At 31.8% G+C, this 22,943-nt stretch overlaps 2 protein-coding genes across 2 annotated transcripts; one reads left to right on the top strand and one right to left on the bottom strand.

Annotated features, from left to right (window-relative positions):
* Positions 1 to 101: 101 nt before the first annotated feature.
* Positions 102 to 509, top strand: LOC123670241 (histone-lysine N-methyltransferase SETMAR-like). The gene has a single exon (XM_045603748.1). The coding sequence runs from the start codon at positions 102 to 104 to the stop codon at positions 507 to 509; it is 408 nt and encodes a 135-aa protein (XP_045459704.1).
* Positions 510 to 17,252: 16,743 nt separating this feature from the next.
* LOC123670529 lies at positions 17,253 to 18,098 on the bottom strand. The gene is made up of 2 exons (XM_045604017.1): positions 18,051 to 18,098; positions 17,253 to 17,947 (listed from the first exon to the last, which is right to left on the bottom strand). The coding sequence occupies exons 1-2, from the start codon at positions 18,081 to 18,083 to the stop codon at positions 17,345 to 17,347; spliced, it is 636 nt and encodes a 211-aa protein (XP_045459973.1). The 5' UTR covers positions 18,084 to 18,098; the 3' UTR covers positions 17,253 to 17,344.
* Between the last annotated feature and the right edge of the window lie 4,845 nt (positions 18,099 to 22,943).

Raw genomic sequence — 22,943 nt, 5'->3', positions numbered from 1 at the left:
AAGCAATTCCCTAAATGAAAAATGACCCCTAAAAGAAAGTGATGGTAACTGTTTGGTGGTCTAGCGTCGGTGTAATTCATCACAGCTTCTTACTAAACGGCATGAGCATTACTGCAGATATGTACTGTGAAGAATTAAACACAATAATGGGGAAGCTCGCTCATCTCCAACCAGCTTTAGTCAATCGCTCGGCTCCGCTGCTCCTGCACGACAACGCGCAACCTCATATTGCACAGCAGACGGTCTCCAAGATACAAGAGCTGGGGTTGGAAGTTCTCCGTCATTCACCGTACTCACCAGATCTTGCCCCTACAGACTTCGACTTTTTCCAGAATTTATATAACTTTTTGGCGGGAAAAAAAATCAATACCCAAGAGGCAGTACAAAACGCCTTTGAAGAGTTTGTTGCCTCCCGTCCAGCAGAGTTTTTCAAGAAAGGCATCAATAAGTTACCACTACGTTGGCAAAAATGTATTGAATCCATGGGTAATTACTTAAAAAAAAAATAGAAAAAAAGTGCGTTAACTTATTTCATCAAAAACGACAATTTCATAGGTAAAAGGCCTCTTAGTATTCATATTTCATCAGTATGTAATTCGTATGTAAATAAAATTTCTAAAAAACACGAACTATCAAAAAAGCTCCATCCAGGTACTAAATAAATAAATCGAAGAATTTTTTGAAGAAATTTAACATTTGTTACACCAATCGACCGATGTTTCCAGATCCAGTAGACTATCTCAGGACTAAATTTTATACCTTATAATAATTCCAAACGATGGAGACATCTTATCTTCTTCGAAATGCAAAGGTAAAGTGGATATTTTCATTCAATCAACAGCACAATTACACCACTCGTGGGATTATTTTACGAAATAAGCACCTCGACATTGCTTTATAGTGATAGGTGAGAAAATACGCTTTCACAACTTTAGAAGCACACATTCCCAGACGTAACAATTGCATGGAACAATGATTAGTTCAAGAGCACCGACATTGTATTATGTGCAGTGACATTAGCGGATTACCGTGAGATATGGTCATGAGCCATCTTGTTAACGATTGAGACGTGATTAGAACATTTTAGGAGTAATTGAGTATTTATTGAATAGGATGTTACAAATTATGTAAGTATTTGTATTATATATCGACAAGAATACTTTCTTTTTCACTGTAAAAGATCTTATAAATTATCTCATGAATGTGAATTGATTTTTTGACTAGATGTCCATTACAGTTTCTTTCATTAAAATTTATGGCTACTTCTATGAATCTTAGGTTGCATATTCTATTATTTATACATCTATGAACTACTAAATTTAGTTTTTCATTTTTTACGAATCATTTTCACTAAAAAAATATTTGATTCTTTCTTATTGATAAAAGCTTAAATATAAATCGAATACTATTAATATTATAAAGCTGAAGAGTTAGTTTGCTTGTTTGCTTGAACGCGGTAATCTCAGGAACTACAGGTACGATTTGAAAAATTCTTTCAATGTTAGATAGCCCATTTATCGAGGAAGGATATAATATCATCACGCTAAAACCAATAGGAGCAGCGGAACACCAATGAAGAATGTTTCAAAATCGGATTTTTTTTTTCCTTTTGAGAACTTGAGCTGCGTGAGCTGCGTAAACAGTAAAACTTTCGCAAAAATCATGTAAGACAGAATTGTTCCTATTACACGCGGACAAAGTCGCGGGGCAAGCTAAGAAAAAATAATATAATACTTGTATATAATAGTAATCTTGTTCTCTCAATCTTTTCATTAATATTTGTATACCTAGATAAATTATTGGCTATTTTTCTTAATATTATCTTCGTCTATTATGTATCGATTACATGATAAAACCTCTATTAGTTATAATGTCAGTAATTAATTAGTAAAAACGAGTGTGCTTTAAACCACACGACTGAAGTAAAACTTACGAAACGTAACTCTCTCACTTTCTATCTTCACTAACTTATATCTCCCTCTCAACTTCCGTTCGCCTCGCCAGATAACACTTTTCGTAACGCTCTCGTCGCGCATTCACCAGCTTACTCCCCAAGTCAAGCGTGCGTAAAGAAGTTTTACTTGAATAAATAATATTACTATGATATATGATTTATTATCATACCTAACCGTCAGTAATACGGACAATAACGCCGAAAACGAAAGTGATACGCGCACGCGCTGTAATATAAGTAGTAGACTCCGATTGATATGATCTAATCAAAGAACATTAACTTGCTTTGGTTACTATTACAAAAGAAATTGAGTAATAGTAAATAATAGTTTGTAATAAGTTCCACTAAACCATCCCATGTCAGTAAAGATATAACCACGGCAAAAATTTTCAAAACAATTTATTAATTAATACCAGTCAGATGAAATACGCAAAACAATTAAAAGTCGTCATCATCATAAATTACGCTCATCTTGATCCAATTTCATAAATAATAATTATATTCTGTCCACCGAATTAACTATTTCATATTTTAGAATAAGTAATATGCATTTTAATTCTCTTTAGATTTTTGAATAAAATTTCAATTTGCACGTTTATTTAATAGTGTTTTTAATGTGATTTTAAATGGAATTTTAATATAACTAACTTTTACCGACAGTACACTACAAACACTTTCAATTTCTAAACAATACACGTGAACTTCCTCATATCACTGGACACGTTATTATTGTAAAACGCGTGTCTTAATTTTCCTTGTTTAAAATGAATACAAACTTAACTTCTTCTGTTCAAAAGCAAATAAATGTTGCAGCTTGTCAAATTTCTCTCGTGCTAGTGTCAAAACACAATCACGAAACGCGATGAAATTTCGTCGAATCATCCACACGACAAAGGTTTCGTAACCTAAAGCGTGATGATCCATTAGTTTTCCCCTAAGCAAGCTCTACGTGTTTATTTAACCGCTTACTTATCAGTAATTCAAAAAATTTACCCGAGAAAAAGCAAAATGTGCGTCTGTTTGATTTTAAATGTTAACCTGATTTCTCACCGTACACACAACAATTAACTTGCCTGACATTCAAGTGTTCAATGACAACTTTGTTTTGATTCACTTTAATGACACATTTCAACTTAAACTTTTTAGTTTCTTTTAGCTTTTTATCATTCTTAAGTTAAGTATAGTTTAAAGACGGAAACACATTTTCTATCGATAAAATTTAGAACCCTACTTTTAAAACTCTAAATGGAACCCGATATAAGCCTCTTTGGAAAAAATGTACTTAACGTATAGCTTTAAAAGGATTTGAATAGCGACTCTTGAGTGATGGCGACACCATGTCAGGTATTTATAAACGATAAAATTTTATATATGTCATAGTCAGAAGAAATTTATGTCCCATAAAAAGTTAAGAGTATTTTATTTGTGTCAAAAAAATTGAAAGTTATTATACTACTTTAGCGGATTTTAAAATAATTATAAGATTAACTTGAAAAATAGTGTAAGTAGAATTTTTAAGAAATTCTAATTTGAAACCATTACGAGATAGGATATTTGGTTCCTTGTTACTATTTATAAAATGTATATGTCATTTACTTAAGTGAATATTTAAAAAAAAAGCTCAAAATAACACTTTTAAGATAAAAAGTGTGTAAGGGGCGAGCTTATCTAAGCTTCATCAAAAGTTCATCGAAGTAAGGTCAACAAAAACTCACCGGCGCAGTCGCCATTGTCTCCGATTATCTAATATATACGTAGAATAATCACTTAGTCTGTTTGATCATCACTCAAATATCACTTATTACGAATCCAGCGTTACAAATACTGCACTCCAGTTTTCATATCACATGATATAAACACGATCACTCACAGTCGACTCTTAACGTGTTACCGCTCCCGGAGTTGCAGAGGTACAGGCGTTCTGGTAAAGCACGAAAAAGTCAAAGGTTCCCACGTGAGAGAAATGCTCGAGTGAACAATAGAGGAGGCTGCGCGCGAGTCGAAAGGTGGGCAAAAAGCGAATGAGCGCAGTCACGACGCGCGTACGATAGAGCGGGAGTTTATACCTGCTGACCCATTTCTTCGAACATGATGTAATTACAAATTACGACCCCCAACATCTACCGTCTATAAAAATAAAAAAGGTTCTGTTTTTATACTAGCACGCGTTTAGAGAATTGTTGAGTATAAAATAGAGATGTAGCTGTTTGATAACAACATCAGAAAATCACTAAAGTAATTTACTTAATAGAATATAATCATTTTCACGTGATAATTAAATAAAATAGCTTTCTATTTAATAATATAAATAGCCATATAACAGGTAAAATGAAAGTAACCCTGTATAATTTAAATATAGTGATGATCAATAATTTAAATATATGTTCTATTAGAATAAATAGAGATCGAGTGTTAAATAAAAGTTTAAGAAAATTCAGTATAATGTAATAAAAAATATATGAGTTTTGATACCAGTAATCTATATATATAAATGAATGTTTGTCTGTATGTCCTTTATAGAATCGTAACATTTGATCACGTCATGATCTTCAGCAGTGTCGTGCATGAGCCCACAAAGGTTTCTGAGTTGGTACGACCAAAAAAAAAGTAGCTCAGGGTACAGCTAATATAATTTTTAACATTAATAAAATTTGCACCCACATAAGTGACTTATAAATTCAATAATACTATTAATAACTGATAAATTTCAAACGACGTTATAATAAAGTTATTGTGTTGTCATTTAAACAAATGCTTCAGATATTTACACATAAAAAATACGCGCTACGCTTCAGCTTGTAACATCCCACAACTGGGCATAGCTCTTTCCCCACGTAGGAAAAGGATCAGAGCTTATTACATAAAAATAATTATAACCAATTGTGTCTGACTTTCTAGCTATTTATTTCATAACCTACAGCTGATCTAGAAATTTATTGATTATAAAAATTTAATATAAATATTTAAGTATTTAGTAAATCTTTATATACCATAATCAAAATAAATTGTAAGAACCTCAATCAAAATCATAGATTCACTTGCACCAGCACAATAGTGATGTGATTGACCAGAATGAAAAGAATGCGCGGTCCAGTCAAAGGGATTTTTTGTTGCTTTTCAAATCCATCTTTAAAATGCCCGAGATAAACTATCTTTATTTGTTAGACTGCACCCTTACGAAATTAGTCAAACATTTTTAAAGAGAAATGTGTCACTACAAATCATCTCTTGTGCTAAATAAGGGTACTGTCAGATTTATTTAATTACAACAGTTATAGGTATCCAATTTATTACCATTTACAATAACAGTAAAGAATCTGTCTGTTTTATTAAACTTATTAACTGCGCGCTAATCACAAAACATATGTCATGAAGTTCTTTTTTTTTTACAAATAAGAAGCCTCTTAATTGAATAAGTCTATAGGCTGTAAAACATCTCGCTATGTCAGGAGTTGAATAGTAGCCACAATCGTCCAATAATATTACTTCTAGTAGGTAAACGCCCGTTCAGGAAATATCATATGACACGACATATCATAGGACTTTCATTAAAATTAGTTTTAATAGTTCTTAACAAAATGACTGAACATTTTTAATGAAATCGGTAGGCGTATAATACATAGTATCAACATTCACTAGCACGAAAGTAAGGAATTATGAAAAACATACAGTATATAAAAATGATTTATAGATAGAGAATAACAGAATACTAATTAATACTTTTCCTCGAGTGAATAGGAAGGAATTGGTAAATGCGTGAAGTTATTATTAAAAAAATATAATCAAGATTATATGATGTGTGGTTACGGCAGTAAATAATATAGCCACCCCCTCTCTTCCCGTGTTTGTCGTAAGAGGCGACTAAGGGATAACACAGTTCCACTACCATTTTGGAACTTAAAAAGCTGACCGATGGCGGGATAGCCATCCAACTGCTGGCTTTGAAATACACAGGCTGAAGACGGGTAGCAGCGTCTTCGGTGCGACAAAGCCAGCCCTGCGGTCACCAACCCGCCTGCCCAGCGTGGTGACTATGAGTTCGCGCCATTTTTGGCGCGAACTTGTGGAGGCCTATGTCCAGGCGTTGACTGCGATAGACTAAAGTGATGAATGAAGAGTTAAAAATGTGTACTTCGTTTAATAAATAGGTAAAAGTTTTCATTTCCTATAGGCCAAGAAAATATTATAAACCCCTATTTACTTCTTGCAATTTTCTTTATATAAAACGTAATTCAATTTAATGAATGATTTAACCACCATCATCAATCTTGTCATAGAAGTAAAGAAAACACAAATTAATTTTAATAATATCATAATGAACGGCCGAGATGGCCAGCCAATGGCGCTCGCGGATTTAATCATTCATCATTACAGCCTATACAGTCCACTGCTGGACATAGGCCTCCACAAGTTTACGCCAAAAATAACGTGAACTCATGTGTTTTGCCCATAGTCACCACGCTGGGCAGGCGGGTTGGTGACCGCAGTACTGGCTTTGTCGCACCGAAGACGCTGCTGCCCGTCTTCGGCCTGTGTATTTCAAAGCCAGCAGTTGGATGGTTATCCCGCCATCGGTCGGCTTCTTAAGTTCCAAGGTGGTTGTGGAACCTTGTTATCCCTTAGTCGCCTCTTACGACACCCACGGGAAGAGAGGGGGTGGCTAAATTCTTTAGTGCCGTAGCCACACAGCACAATCGCGGATTTAAATCACGGATTTAAATCGCGGATTTAAATTCTAATTTATTTTAAAATCAGTTTTTAAGGGCTTATATTTTTCTTTTTTGACCGACTTCCAAAAAAGTAGGTGGTTCTCAATTCGTCTGTTTTTTATACATATATCTTACCTCAGAACGTTCTTTTTTAATGGAAAAGCTTTGTCATTTTTAAATTTTATCGAGCTGTGACAAGTACTTTATGTTTACGTTATAAGTTTATAAATATACTATAAGTTTATAAATTAATTTACAGCAAATGAATGTATATTATTGACAATGACTTTAGCCGGTCCTTCCTCTCTTCTGTCGTATGTATATTTGTATTTATATATTTTTTATATATTATGTTTATATATATTTGAGTATATACGTATATGTAATACGTATATGTATGTATATTTACGATTATCTGCTCTTTTAGCGATAAGACCGCCTTTTGTACATGTCTATATTTTCTTTTTCGGCATAAATATTTTTCTCTGATAGTGTACAATAAAGAGTATTTGTAGTTGTATTGTATTGTACTTTTCGAGCTTTATATAATAATATGTATTTACTTTACTATTTTTTGGTCGACCTACGTTGTATACCACAACTTTTTACTGGGTAGATCAATTTTGATGATTATTATTTTAATCAAAAGCTTATGCTTGGTTTGTGAATTCATTTATTTGATGGGGATGTGGCGAATACTTTTTCAGTAATCTGTACTAATATAATAAAGCTGAAGAGTTTATTTGTTTGTTTGTTTGTTTGAACGCGCTAATCTCAGGAACTACTGGTCCGATTTTAAAAATTCTTTCAGTGTTAGATAGTTCATTTATCGATAAAGGCTATAGGCTATATATCATCACGCTAAGACCAATAGGAGCGGAACACCAATGAAAAATGTTTCAAAATCGGGTTTTTTTCCTTTTTGACAGCTTCCCTAGATAGCCCAAATAAACTGTTCCACGCGAACAAAGTCGCGGGCAGAAGCTGGTCTTTGATAAAACGTATTAACTTGACTATTTTTTCGTCAACTACGTTGTATAACTGATCAACGTAACTGAAGTCGATTATTTTTTACGTTTGCGAGCAAAGACGATTATTTTACTACCACGTTTTTTTATTTCACCTTTGACGGCCACAGGAACCCATATAAATTACACTCCATGATAGAATAATACTCTGCTTTTCTCATTACAAAATTATGGTCTAGATTTCCTTACTAAGAGTTAAAAAAACTGCTTAGAAGTTAGCAGGGTTAAATCCTGATCCCTCACGGCGCTCCATAGCTGATATTTTCATCATGTTTATTGATCATTATCAGGTACTTATCCAAACAGGAGGATTTGATTTGGTTCATTGCTAGTTGGTGGGCAAATTCTCTACCAAGAATAATAATAGCAAAGCCCAGTGGTCTTCCCGCTCAGAAAGACAAACACCCAGACAAGACACAATTATTTGTATAAAGATAGCTAAGTTAAAATTACAAAGTATAAAAAAATGTCTACAGTAAATTTATAAAGGCTGTTATATACTATATACGTTATATATTCTGTTACAACGATCCTTTTATTAAAATATACTTGGTAAAGTTCAACACCTTTTGGATTTGTGTATTAAATGGATTTAATTTTCTAATAGTAAAACTGTCCATCGATAACCGTAAGTCACGATTTAGATTCATTGATCACAAATATTTGACAGCCGTGTAATCGACATTTATTATTATTACTTTTTATCGGATCCCCGTGCGAGAAATATGATTTTTCGGCGTCTTTAGATCGGTCTCAGAAATTATGTTGGTTTTAAATATTGTATGGTGTAATAAAAACTTACACTGTGAATATGACTTATGATTTCCTTATATGTTTAGTCTGAGAGCGATATTTTTGTGTTTCTTAAAACTAATCTATTAATATTATTGAATAATAAATATTAAAAGCTAGAAATGTAATAAATATTAGCAATAAGAATTTGAATACTTAAAGACTTATATTAGGTATTATTACTTTATAATAATAGTTTGCTCGTCTTAAAAATGTTTGTACATATTTTTTTTGCAAAGAATTGAAATTTTACAAAACAAACAAATCAAAAACCATCATGTCAATTTAATACTACTAAATATTTCTCCTATGCGTAATTATATTATCTTAACTCAATTTAGGTCGGCTACTAATTTAAATATAGGTATATTTAGATAATTATTTTGTAAAAAAATGAATCACCAATTTACTTGTCACCATTGTCCATCCCAACACACTCGTACATATAAACGGCACAGAATATAAATACGTAATCCAAGTTTGTATTCAAGTTGTTGAGTAGCAATTCAGTGAAATTGTAAAATTTCGAAGCACAACGTATTTACTAAACAGATGGCTTTCGCAATCACCTATAATTCCGATCACGTCCCATTAAGAAACTTTTACTTTTGGCCATACATTTTCTTTGGTTGAGTAAAATTATGTTGTTTCATATTACGAAATTGGATTACATCTGCATTTTTGGCAAACACCTACCTATCTATCACTGCCAACACAAACATAATGCCACCTAATAAGGAGTAGGTATATTACATTATTTTATCTACATAGGTACTAAAAGATATTCTTTAACTTTTAAGCGGAAAACATTATACTGTATTCAATGTTACGGTTCTTTGAATTTAAAAACTCGGTTGTTTATTTTCATGATCCTTTTTGATTTTTTAAATCATATAAGCATTTTGTGCTGTGTGGCTACGGCACTATAGAATTTAGCCACCCCCTCTCTTCCCGTGGGTGTCGTAAGAGGCGACTAAGGGATAACAAGGTTCCACAACCACCTTGGAACTTAAGAAGCCGACCGATGGCGGGATAACCATCCAACTGCTGGCTTTGAAATACACAGGCCGAAGACGGGTAGCAGCGTCTTCGGTGCGACAAAGCCAATACTGCGGTCACCAACCCGCCTGCCCAGCGTGGTGACTATGGGTAAAACACATGAGTTCACATTAATTTTGGCGTAAACTTGTGGAGGCCTATGTCCAGCAGTGGACTGTATAGGCTGTAATGAATGATTGAAGCATTTATTGATATATAATAAACTGTATCTTTTATGTATAAAAAATAATAAATAGAAAAGTGTATCAAAAATAATCCAGGTCGTCGTTATATTTAAATAAACACAAAAGAACATAAATAAGAGAGACGAAAGACTGATTGACATTATTAACATGTTAATTTTGTGTTATTTCATCCATTGCAAAATTCACTGACTATATACCGAAAAAGGAAAATGCCATTTATTTAGCAAATCATGCACGTTTGCTTTGTTATTATTCCATTTGCATGAGCTGTAAACAAGACTGTACGTATGGTATGTGACCGGCCGTCGAAAGTATTGCAAATATACGCAAAACCGTGGAAGTGCTTTGTCATGGCCTAGAAAGCTTATCTGCGATGGACGGTAAGAGTCGATAACTGGGTAAATTAAAATAGAAACACATCTTGGTACTATTAAAGAAATCGTTTATATATTCATAAATTATTATTATTGTCTTCAGTTGACCGACTTATAACAATTATTACTTTTAATAGATTTTATAAAATGATTTATCAACACATGGCTTGTATTAACTATGAGTGTTTAAAGGATAATAAGATTTGTGTTTTACAGCAAAACTAATTACGATAACTCATTAGAAATCATATCGCAAGTACGTATAATATATAGCTATATGTAACTATATATTATAATACAAATGTATTAAAAATCACATTACATAAGCACATGTACAGAAATTTATAAATTCTCATATGTATGTTACACGTAATAATTGCTTTTCACTCACGTAAATGTGTAAAAAAACATGTAACACGGACCACAAACCAAATCTAATCCCATTTCCGATTGTGATACAATCGCTAACTGTCGCATATATTACCTACATATGCACTTATTAGTAAATAAATGTTGCCCGCGAGTTGCATCATATTTAATGCTATCCAACTCATTCATTATTTGGAGTAGTAAACAAAAATTGTGTTAAGAAGCTATTGTTCGCATCGTTTAATATCTAGTAACTTTGGTACTAAGAAAAATTTCCTATTGATACAAAATTGGACATCTTTTTTTAAATTTTTAAACACAAAAAATTTCAAAACCTCTAATTATTGACTGTGAGTTGATCTGTCAGTCTGCCCATTGCCTTTTATATACATGTATATTGACAGTACTCGTTTTCACTACAGTCTACCTATACACAATACAATATATCTATACTTTAACTTAGTAGAGATAGAATTTTGAAATGAATTCCATAGGAACTGTGTCAAAAACCTATCACTATGAAGCAAAATCATAGAAATAGAAATCTATTATCGACACAGGCTGTAATTTCTATCCACGTAAGCTAATCAATAGTAAATTACACAGTGGGCCTAGATGACATTATGTAATGATTAATGATTTAACTCAAACGGAAATGACTCGAGTATTCCACTAGTCAGAGTGTCAGATCATTCGCTACATAGCTTTTTCTTGCTCTGCAGATTATTATTTCCCATTATTAATGAGAAAAGCAATATGAAAAACGTCAAAATATCCTCTTTTTTGTCAGCTTACAAACTAAAATAGTAGTTGTATACACAAATAAATATAGATATAAATATGCTTAACATTTACACACTTAGTTCACAAAAAAAGATTATTATTTATCTTTTTTTTTGCTCACCTTTAAAATGATGATTTTTGTATCTTTTGTCACAGAAGACACAAAAATAATGCATGCGCAAATAAATAAATATGCAAGGGGTTCAACTCCTAACTGCTTTCCTTAAAATAAGCTAAAGCTATGGGAATCGATTACCGGGCTAGCAAAGACACGCAAGTGAAAGCGTATATCACACGATAACAAATTAAACAGGCAAAGAAAACGCGTAGAGTCGAAATTAATATACATTACCTACGTTTCGTACTTAATAAAAGTTAATAATAAAATATGAATTAAATTTACGCTAAACTTTTATGTGTTACTGCGAAAAAATTAATAGTGGTTTTAAAAATACCTGTGAAATATTTACGTCAACAAATTATCAAATAAAAATTTTCATAATAGTGAATTACTAATTTTTATTTCTTAGCTTCCTAACTTCTTAACATCTTTAACAAAATATAAGTTTACTTTTTTTTTACCCTTTAACACTAAAATAAAAAGTGAAATTATCTTTATTTTCACAAAAGATACAGAATATTGTGTGTATTTGGTCAAGGATGACAATTTCACAATACTATAGCTTAATATCACATTTAACGGCGCATTAAATAAAGATAAAAGTAGGTATTTTATTGTTCATATAAGAAATAAATACAATTTACAGTTTTAAATATAAAAAAGTACAAAAAAATATAACTAAAATCAAAGCCCACTTGTTCTGGACTATAAAAAAGGAGCTCTATATCAGAATAACAGGATACTTCCCTCTAGGAATCGGCTTTAATTACCATTTAGACGGGAAGTATGATACAAAGCGTTATTACAACCATTGAAGAAAAAAATAAAAAAGTTAAACATTATAACTAAGTATATTTGTAACATAACAGTTCCACTCGATGACTTTCTCTGTGCATTTGCGGAAGTAACGATTAAAAATCGTGTAAGTGGCAGCAAATACAATGGCACTATCGGGAGCATTCTCAGACTCTTCCCTGGCAAATTGTACATAATTATAATCTTAATTTAAATCAACTCTTATTGTCAGATAATTAAAGCAGATACTTGATTAAATGCATGTAATGTCCTCCTACTATGATATTATAAACGCGAAAGTTTGTTCGGAAGGACGGAGGTTGGTTAGTTTTTCACGCAAAAACTATTAAACTGATTGAATTGAAACTTCATTTAATTACTATAACTGTTTATATCCCGCAAAAAGAGTTTCGTAGTGTATTGTGTAGTTTGATTTACATTTTACTAAATAATACTTATCGTATGCAATTTATCTTCGGAATGCGTGATCAAAGTCGTAAGAATATTTATGTTTTCCGGAAATCGGATCTATTAATATATTGAACCAGAAACACGAATTTAGTTTTCTATTCGTACGTAGTTAATCACTTTAAACTAGTTTAAGATATTTTTATACGAGTACGTTTTGCTGTGTGGCTACGGCACTAAAGAATTTAGCCACTCCCTCTCTTCCCGTGGGTGTCGTAAGAGGCGACTAAGGGATAACAAGGTTCCACAACCACCTTGGAACTTAAGAAGCCGACCGATGGCGGGATAACCATCCAACTGCTGGCTTTGAAATACACAGGCCGAAGACGGGCAGCAGCGTCTTCGGTGCGACAAAGCCAGTACTGCGGTCACCAACCCGCCTGCCCAGCGTGGTGACTATGGGCAAAACACACGAGTTCACGTTATTTTTGGCGTCAACTTGTGGAGGCCTATGTCCAGCAGTGGACTGTATAGGCTGTAATGATTGATGATTGATTGACGTTTTTATAAACTGAAATTATTAGAAAATTTAAGCCAACTTACTTTTTATCTGTAATCATAAATATACCAACACAAATTATTTAACTTTTAGTTATTCAATAAATATAACAACATAAATAATATTAAGTACATGTAAGGTTTTTTTTTTAGTTTTTTTAACATGACAAATTAATGCATTTAATTATTATCTTTATTTGTTTTATGTTGCACAAATGTTGGCCATTGTCAAAATGTCAATGTCGTGTCCAAACAAATTTGTATATTTTTATTAAATGATTATTCTCAAGACAAAATATGTTTTATTTACGCAGTGGATACTAACCGGTCTAACGTTCACGAACTCAGTAAAAACATTTCAAGTTGATCGCATCAACGAAACTTCGTACATCGTGACCAGCTTTCCTGACTACGAACAATACAAGCCTAGGTTTCACATGAAAAGTAATATCGATAACGTGTTTACAAACAACGATAAAAGATCAATTGGAATAGACTACTACAATACTCCTAGTGTTACCGTTGGTGACAAAAAGTACATGAAGTCAAAAATACCATCTGCATATATAAAGAAGGCTCGTGAACATTATTTTAGAAACTATTACGCTACAATGAATAAACCAAAAACTCCGGAGGACTTGTATTCAACGAAACCGCTCGTCTTTGATGTACTTGAAACAGACAAAGATTCCAGACGAATAAAACTACAACAAAATTTAAAAACAGCCAGGAAATTAGCTTCAAAATTAGTTTTTGAAGTGAATAATGCAATAAAAGAAAATGTGTTTTATAGTAATGTTAATCGAAAGAAACGATGTAATCAAAAAAATGTTTTACATTAGTTTTTATGTTCATTATCACAAACAGTTTTTATTACGGGTAATTTAACATAAGATGTAAAGGTTACTCAATATTTTTTAGACTTGTAATCGAATAGTAAAATGGAAATTGAAGTGAAGCTCTTCTCTTCCGAGGTTTTATTTGAGTGCATTATCATTAATTAAACTTCAAAGATAACGTAAAGCGAGTCCCATCGTTTTATTCACTCAAATTATATCGAAATGTAGGTGATATAAAATTATAAAAGTAATAGTATGCTTTCGCCTTAATATATAACTTAAAATTATTCAAGAAAAAATATGAGCATTGTTTCGGAATACGATAATTTATATCTTTATACTAGCTGTGCCCGCGACTTCGCCGGCGTAGAATTTAACAAAAAAGTCATTGTTCAGTTCACAGACTTATTAAACAAATAAATTTCTAATATAAAAGTAGCCTAAGTTACTCTTTATTACATCAGCTATCTGCCAGTGAAAGTCAGGTCAAAATCGATCCAGACTTTTTTAAGTTTTTGTTTATTTATTTTTTTTATTTTTTTAGTATTAAAACCTTTCGTGGGCCATAAGGAACATACAAAAAAATAAAATTACCCGAATCGGTCGAGCCATTCTCGAGTTATGCGCTTAGCAATTCATTTTTATTTACATAGATTAACAAGTTTCTAAACAATACAATTTTGCCTATTTTCTTACCTTTACCCAATTTTATCCTAATGAATTAGATTAACTTCTTATTAGATATATGGCCTAAAAATTAAAAGAGTAATAAAAATTTGTACTTGACCCTATTTTATCATAAATGATTCACCCGTTGAACATTTTCCAGTTTTGACTATTCAAAATTATATGATATCGCAAAAAACCAAAAATAAATATATTAGCGCTGTAATTAATATTGTTTTTTTCTAATAGCGCTGGCCTGATTCCATCAATCTTAATATATGTACGTTTGTCCACGATGAACTCCTAAACTCCTCAACCGATTTTAATCAGATTTACACACCGTGTGCAGTTTGATCCAACTTGAAAAATATGCTATATTTTATTTCGATATACATATATATATAGATATATATATATATATATATATATATATATATATATAAAAGCGAAAGGTCACTCATTCATGACGAAATCTCCGAAACTATAACAGCTACGAACTTGAAATTTGGCAGGTAGGTTCTTTATAGGGCGCGACAGATAGTCTAGAGCTGAGAAAGGACATAGCCTACTTTTTAATACCAAAAAAGGGGTACAATGTGGGGATGAAAAGTTGTATGGAAGTTTCCTCAGGGAAGTTTTAACATTTTTAGAGCGGACTGAACGAGAGGATTGAAACATTTTTTAGGCTGATTCGATATAAATAAATTATGACATTGAAATTTCGTAAAAGTTTTGTCCTCGAGGGTGTAAAATAACAATAGGGAATAGAGGATGAAAGTTTGTATGTTGAAATATGTAAGATTAGCGTGAACATTTTATAAGTTTGCTACAAGAGATAAAATATTAGAGCTATTCCGATATCCAAAATAAACCAGAAGATATATCGAAAAAATGCTGTCCAAAGTCACTATTCCACGCGGACGAAGTCGCGCGCACAGCTAGTATATATATATATATATAATTATTATATTCAAGACACAAAATATGGCGGTACCAAGTTCGCCAGGTTGGCTTGGATATTATTGATTCAAATTTAAGCCAAAATTGGTTTTATTACAAACAACACAAGCTTCAGAAAATGAATCCGGTTAACCGAAGCTATAGGTATGACACAGCATGATCAATCGATCAGCATTAGGTATAATTTACAACACTTAATTAGGTTAACAAATTCGTTAAGAGCCATTTCACAAAAATCGGTAACAATCCGCGAAATTGTAATATTTTGACGTCGTTAATCTCAGTGTTGGATGCAATAATGTAATTTATATTCTTGAAATATAATAGAGCAACCTTTGTTGTAGTCCATAGTCAGATCAGAATTTTGATTTATATTATGTGTATAAAATTATTAACCTTTTCATCAGCCTCCTCCCTGGGTAAACGGTCGCAATGTATACTTTGAAGTCCTACTTTTCAATAACCTCTACGTTGAAACCATTTTAAAAAAATATCATAATATGTGGAATATAATTTTGTTGTCCACTATCATAGATTTTTATTCCATTTGTATCTCTTTTAAACGATAAAAAAAATTTAAAGTTACGAATATTTTCCAAATAAGTACAATTTTAAAAGCGATATTTCTCTTAGAAAACTAAGAAATTTTAACGAACTATCTTCATCAAAGTAAACTTACATCATTAAGGAATACAAAAAAAAATAATTAAAAGATGTAATTATTTTTTTTTAATACATTTTATATTAAATAATAAAAAGATAGTATATATTGCCACGCATCAAGCCCGGTAAATCAGTCGAGCGCTAGCGCTCTTAGAGGTAAGGTCCACGCCAAATTCTGCGCAGCCGTCTCTTTCGCTCACACGCGCCAAGCGCCTGTTGTTATAGCGGATAAAACGCATTTGATACTTTCATGATAAAATATAAATAAAATAAACATATTACGAAAATGACTGTAAAATAATATAATGATAATTTCTGTAAACAAATGTATAATTTAATTTTCTTTTTTGGCATTTCAATCTGTTTGTCTTGTTATTTGTTAATTAATATGTTTGTCGGTGTCGATGTCATTAAATGCTATTTTATTCATATCGTAAATATTAGATTCATTCGTAAACTGAAAAAACTAAATCAATTTAAAAAAATTGTTTCATAAAATTGATTTTTTTAATTTTATTTTAAATTTATTGACTGTTGTTATATAACATACTTGAAATTTTTGACAAATTAATTATGTAAAAAACATTTTATACCATAGTTATAATTTTTATTATACATCAGAAAATGATCACGATGGTCTTTTGGTTGTCACACTATACGTACTAGCACAAAGATCGCGCGGCTCGTACGACTCGCGCGATGCGACCAAATTTACCTAAACTTGCAGAGCGTAAAATTGTGAAATGGCTCTTAAACGGAGTGCCTCAAAAGCGTCGATGACGATTGCCGACACAATTAACATCCGGATTATCTCAAATTACACTTCATCGTGATAATAAAATGATATAATACTAGTTAATCTGTAGACGTTACTATACACTAGATTATTCTATTGTAAACATTTTATTATTCGTTTTATTAGTCATGTAGCATTTAATTTAAAACATAAAAAACATCATAACTGACAACTTTATGAAATTAAACAAAAATTAATGCTCAATGCTTTATTTTTGAATAACATAAATCAATTTTAATGCTCACAAACCTATTTTAGTTTCGGCAAAGTAAACCATCTCAACATTTACTGTGGACATATATAAGTTGATGAACATATTCCGGTATTTGGATTAAACAATGATGTTCCGGGACAAGTATAAGAGTACCGTGTCAATACGCCGTTAGCTGCTGCTGCACACAAGAAATAATTTGAACAATCCGTACTTGTGGGATCTGGAAATCTACCAGCATTGACACAATTAACGGGACACACATAATTTCCTTCACACAATGTAGTTGCAGGGTTATAAAAGGTGCCTTGTGGGCAGGTCTGAGGAAATTGAGTCATAACCCCATTTTGTATAACGCACTGAATGAAACTTGTGCAATCTGCGGAATTCGGATTGGCGATAAAACCTTCCGCAGTGCAAGTAGCAGTATTTGGTGGTACGGCGTTTGCGTTGCAAACGTAATTTGTTGTACACTGATGTGTCAGCGGATTGAACAGCGACGTTGTAGGACAGACATAATTATACGATAAAAATTGACCTGTAACGTTGTTGAGGGCAACGCAGAGGGTGTAATTTCTGCATGTTGTATCGGCCGGATCTGCGAAACGGCCTGCGCCAGTTTGCGCGCAGTTGACTCCTTGTGTTTGTGCCTGTGCTTGCCATACAAGGCAGACAACCTAATAAAGAAACGGTATAAAGTTTATGATAGACTTGCAAGAAAATTTAATGGATATAAAATTTTAAAATGTATCTTCTATGAATTTATTTTACAATACTTACAACGAATATCGTAATGCAAAGGTTACCCTCCATTTTCACAGACTCAATAAAAGTAGAAAATGATAAGTCTTTTATACCACAAAGAATAAATTTTATATCCTCTCTAAGCAGCTCGGATTAAGTTAATGACTTTCAACGACACTTCAAACTGAAGAACCATATAATTTATACGAAAAGAATTTTCCTCACTAATTCTTAACGTACATATTAATACGTTAAGGTTATGTTTGCCTCCCTTTTTAGAAAAAAAGTCATAATCACTCAACATAAATTATATATCATTTTATAGATAATTGCTTGCTCTACCGGCATTCACAATAAAAAAAAAAACTATTATTGCTTTTGTTTTTGTAAAATAATAAATTATGTATATGACGGCATTCATTTTGAAACAACGTCAACATGATTGACGGTCGGTAATTTTTTTACTTATTTAGTTCGAATTATTCAAACGGGTATTGTTAGTATATATTAATACGCTAAGATTAAGATGTTTGCCTCCCTTTTTAGAAAATACCTCACAATTACTCCACATAAATTATATAACATTTTATAGATAATTGCTTGCTGTACCGGCATAAACAAGTAAAATAATTATTATTGCTTTTGTTTTTGTAAATTTATTAATTATTAAAATTATATATTCAGAGTCACACACAATACAGCAATGCTGCCATCTGACGGCTTTAATTTTGAAACAACGTCAACATAATTGACGCTCGGTAATCTGACGGCTTTAATTTTGAAACAACGTCAACATAATTGATTCTCGGTAAATGTTTTGTTCAATTTCAAATCAACTCACGTATAAATACTTTTTGGAATTTTGTAAAGTAATAATTATTATACCTATTTAGTACGAATTATTCGCACGAGTATAGCTAGTTTTTATTAATACATAAACACAAAAAATACGGTAACTTTGTTTCATAGTCCTTAATGCAAAATTTTACTATCCAATCCATTCAATATTATTATAGTACTGTCTACAATATTCGAGGTCTAGTCTAAGTTTTTTTTTTTTTTTTTTTAATTTAATTTAATATGTATAAACTGGCATAACAAAACGTAGAGTTTGACTACTGAATTATGTATGTGGAATCCAATATTCATGTACACTGAGAAGAAGTTTGCTATCTTACTGAGTGACAAATAATATTAATGGACTATCAATATCGGTAACAAGATCCAAATATGGGTAAAATTGACAAAAGAGGAAAGCTGAATAATTGTGTTTAGTGCTAGCAAACGAAAAAAACCGACTTCAATTACATCGACAAGTAATGCAACGGAAGTAGACGAAAAAAATTTACTTATAATCGCACTAGTCGTCACTACGATTTTCGAGGATTCCCTTTAATTTTTCTGGGATCCCATCATCAGATCCTGGTTTCCTTATCACGGTACAACACTTGGGATATCACCTTTCCAGCAAAAAAAAATTAATAAAATTGTTTCTTAAACGACGAAGTTATATACGGTCGAATTGAGCAACCTACTACTTTTTTGAAGTCGTTTAACAATAAATTCATAAGCGCAATTATTAGGTAAGAATACAACCAAGTACCAGGCTAAAAGTAAACAAATATTTCTTCCCGGCTTGGATATCTCGTCACCGTGCCTCGGAGAGCACGTTAAGCTGCTAGCCCCGGTTATTATCATAAATATCGATAGCGATCGCTACTCTTAATCAGGAACATATCCGCCAACCCTCAGTGGGGCAGCGTGGTGGATTAAACTCTAATCCTTCTCCTACATGGAGAAAGAGGTCTATACCCAGCAGTGGGATCTTACACGCTTAATCGTGACACAAAGCAGTATCTTCGAAACATGCAACACCAAACCTACCTTGCAACGTGCGAGGTCCTTTTCAAACAAAAGTGAATTAGACTGTTAATATCAATTGTTGTTGTTTTCACAATTTTTTTTCAATCATGTAGTCTTGTCCAATGCTGTGGATCGTCTTAGTAGTGCTTGATAAAAGCGAAATTAGTGGACGTCGAAGAAACCTAATCATGGCCTTAATAGAAAATATGGTATTCTCCGTGACATTCGCGAAATCATCTGTGCTCATTTGGCACTATTGAAAGCCATTTCAACCGAAAGAAGAAGAAGTAAGAAAATATGGTAGTGATTGCTGATTCAAACGTATGACCAGACTGCTAAATGTACTCAATCAAATAACAAGAATTGTACAGTTATGGAAATGTATAATGCATGTTAGGTCATAAAAATAATGTTTTAAAATTAACGAATTTTATATATGGTACTTATTTGGAATTTAGTTTCGTAAACATTGTTTGTGAACAGTTTTTTTTAGTTTATCCAAAGAAGTAAAAAGACTATTTTATTTGTACTTACTTTTATTACTATATCATTTCACTAGACCAGAGGTCATCCGTGGACCACTGATGGTTCATGGAAGCACCCAAAGAGGTTTGGCTGGGTGCATTGTGATCACTCACGCTGTATCATTAGACTCTTGTTCCGTTCAGTTTTATTCAGTGTTTTTATATTTTTAGCCGACTTCAATAAAAGTACAAGGCTCGCAATTCGATTGTACCTATTTTTTCTGTATGGTCAACTTTTTACTGGGTTTACTGATTTTTTTAATCGAAATCTGATGCTTGTCGTTTAGTTCCAATAAAATTTGATCGAGATCTGAATTGATCAAGTACTTTTTGAGTCATCCTTAATAGTGCCTATTTAATTGACTATTTTTTACTACCTATGTTGTATAATTTGTCGGTGTAAATTGTGCTTTTAAAATTAAACTGGTGTTTTTCCGTTTACCAGCAAACACAATCTATTGTAAAGTTCGATAGAAAAGGCAAATATCGTCGGCTACCAACGAATCGACCTATAAAATTCTTTTTAATTACACTAAATAAAAAATACTCCAGATTTTACCCTCAAATAATTTGTATTCCGTAGTCCGTAGCAAAGCAGACATTTTGTCAAAGAATAACTACCTCACTGAAGATTAAGAACCAGCGTATAAAACAAACTGTGTGGTTTCACGTATTGTACACTACTTTAAATAATTATAAAACTTAATGACGTGTTTTACATAGACAGGTGCTATTAAATCTTCCTCGATAAACGTTCTCAAACTTTTTCGTATAAATAATTACAAAAAACTAACAACTTTAAACTCTAAATAAGATTAAATATGTAAGTATTGACATCTACGTTCTCAAGACGCTATTCATATTTAAGAATTTCCAAATGAAACTTTAAAAACATACTTTAAATTTTATAATAGTTTCCACATATTATAATTTTTAATAATATGTTTAATTATAAATATAAATATGATAACACTAGTGCGCTAAACAAGATTAAAAACAAATTTACAATTTGTTACAACGAAATCTTAACTAATTATCATTTACGAACATGAGAAAATAACTGAACAAACCCTAATATTGTATTGTTGATTTAACAAACAGTATCTAATTGTGTTTTTGTAGGATTAAAAAATACATTATCACGAGTATTTGCATGCAAAAAAACTGAATAAGCGTATATCGGATTCGCAAACGAAGGTCATCATACAATATTTTGACCAAAAATACCTTTTCTTCTATGAATAAATTGTTCTTGTCTTCTTGTATTGATAGTCACTTCAGCCTATCGCAGTTCACTGCTGGACATAGGCCAGGCCTATAAGGCCTCCACAAGTTAGCACCAAAAATGGCGTGAACTCTGTGGCTGGCTATGTCACACCGAAGACGTATTCGTAGTAACGCCAATATATTTTTATGAATATTCCAAAAATCTGTCTGTCTAATATTCTAAAGATACCGCACCGTAATAGGTAGACAGGCAACGAAATTATTATATTATAAACTTGCGACTCCATCCTTTGGTTACGAAACTAAGGTTAAGTTACGATTTTCAGAATTTTTAATTTAAAATAATAAATAATACAAAACAATAGCATTTGTAATTTAAAAACAATTCTAATCTCTTGCTGATCTTTGCGATTAAAATCAAATATGGGCGATGCCTTATTTATATTTTGTACATATATTATTATTATTATGGTGACTCTAGTTATTATTAAAACGCTATTATCACTCATCTAGAGCTCACGATAAAACACGAGTCTTTACTATTTAAACAATAAAATCACTTATCTTTCGACTATGTACATAGTGATGTCCGTTTGTTTATCGTTACATAAAAACGTTACTGTAATTTCATTTAAAAGCTGTATATTAAATATCTTAATATATGTATAAATCTTAAAATATCTTAATATATAAATTTCGTGTCCCGTTGTTTGTCCGCGATGGACTCCCTAAACTACTTAACCGATTTTAACCAAATTTGCACACATGTACAGTTTGATCCAACTTGAAAGATAGACTATATTTTATTTCGATATATAATTATTATATTTAAAAAAAAGGCGCTATATATGTTATAATAATAAAAAAGGTTGAGATTCAGGTAATTGGCAAGAAGAATTTACATAACGATATCGTTTTAAAATTAAATTTATTTACTCAACAAAAATTTTGATGATTATATTCTTTTTCTATTTTGAAGTTAACTTTCAAATAAACTATAATTTTAATATATAAAATATGATAAAACATTTTGTACTATTAAAATACATAGATATACCTACATTTACATATACTATACCTATTCCGTATTTGCTATGAAACAATTATCGACATTGACTTATACAATTCAAAAGTACCTCCCTAATAACATAATAAGGCTCTAGCGTTAACAATATTTTCTCAGTTTCTGCTTTTATCTTGTCCGTGATATGAAGAGTATTGGAGTAAGAGTAACAGTATCTTGAGTAAAAAAAATATATTATCAATTTAATATATAAAAAAAAAAAAAAATTAAAATGTTCATACGGATTCTAAT

The sequence above is a fragment of the Melitaea cinxia genome, chromosome 4, assembly GCF_905220565.1.
Source record: "Melitaea cinxia chromosome 4, ilMelCinx1.1, whole genome shotgun sequence".
Classification (NCBI taxonomy): domain Eukaryota; kingdom Metazoa; phylum Arthropoda; class Insecta; order Lepidoptera; family Nymphalidae; genus Melitaea; species Melitaea cinxia.
This window is presented reverse-complemented; position numbering and strand designations above follow the sequence as displayed.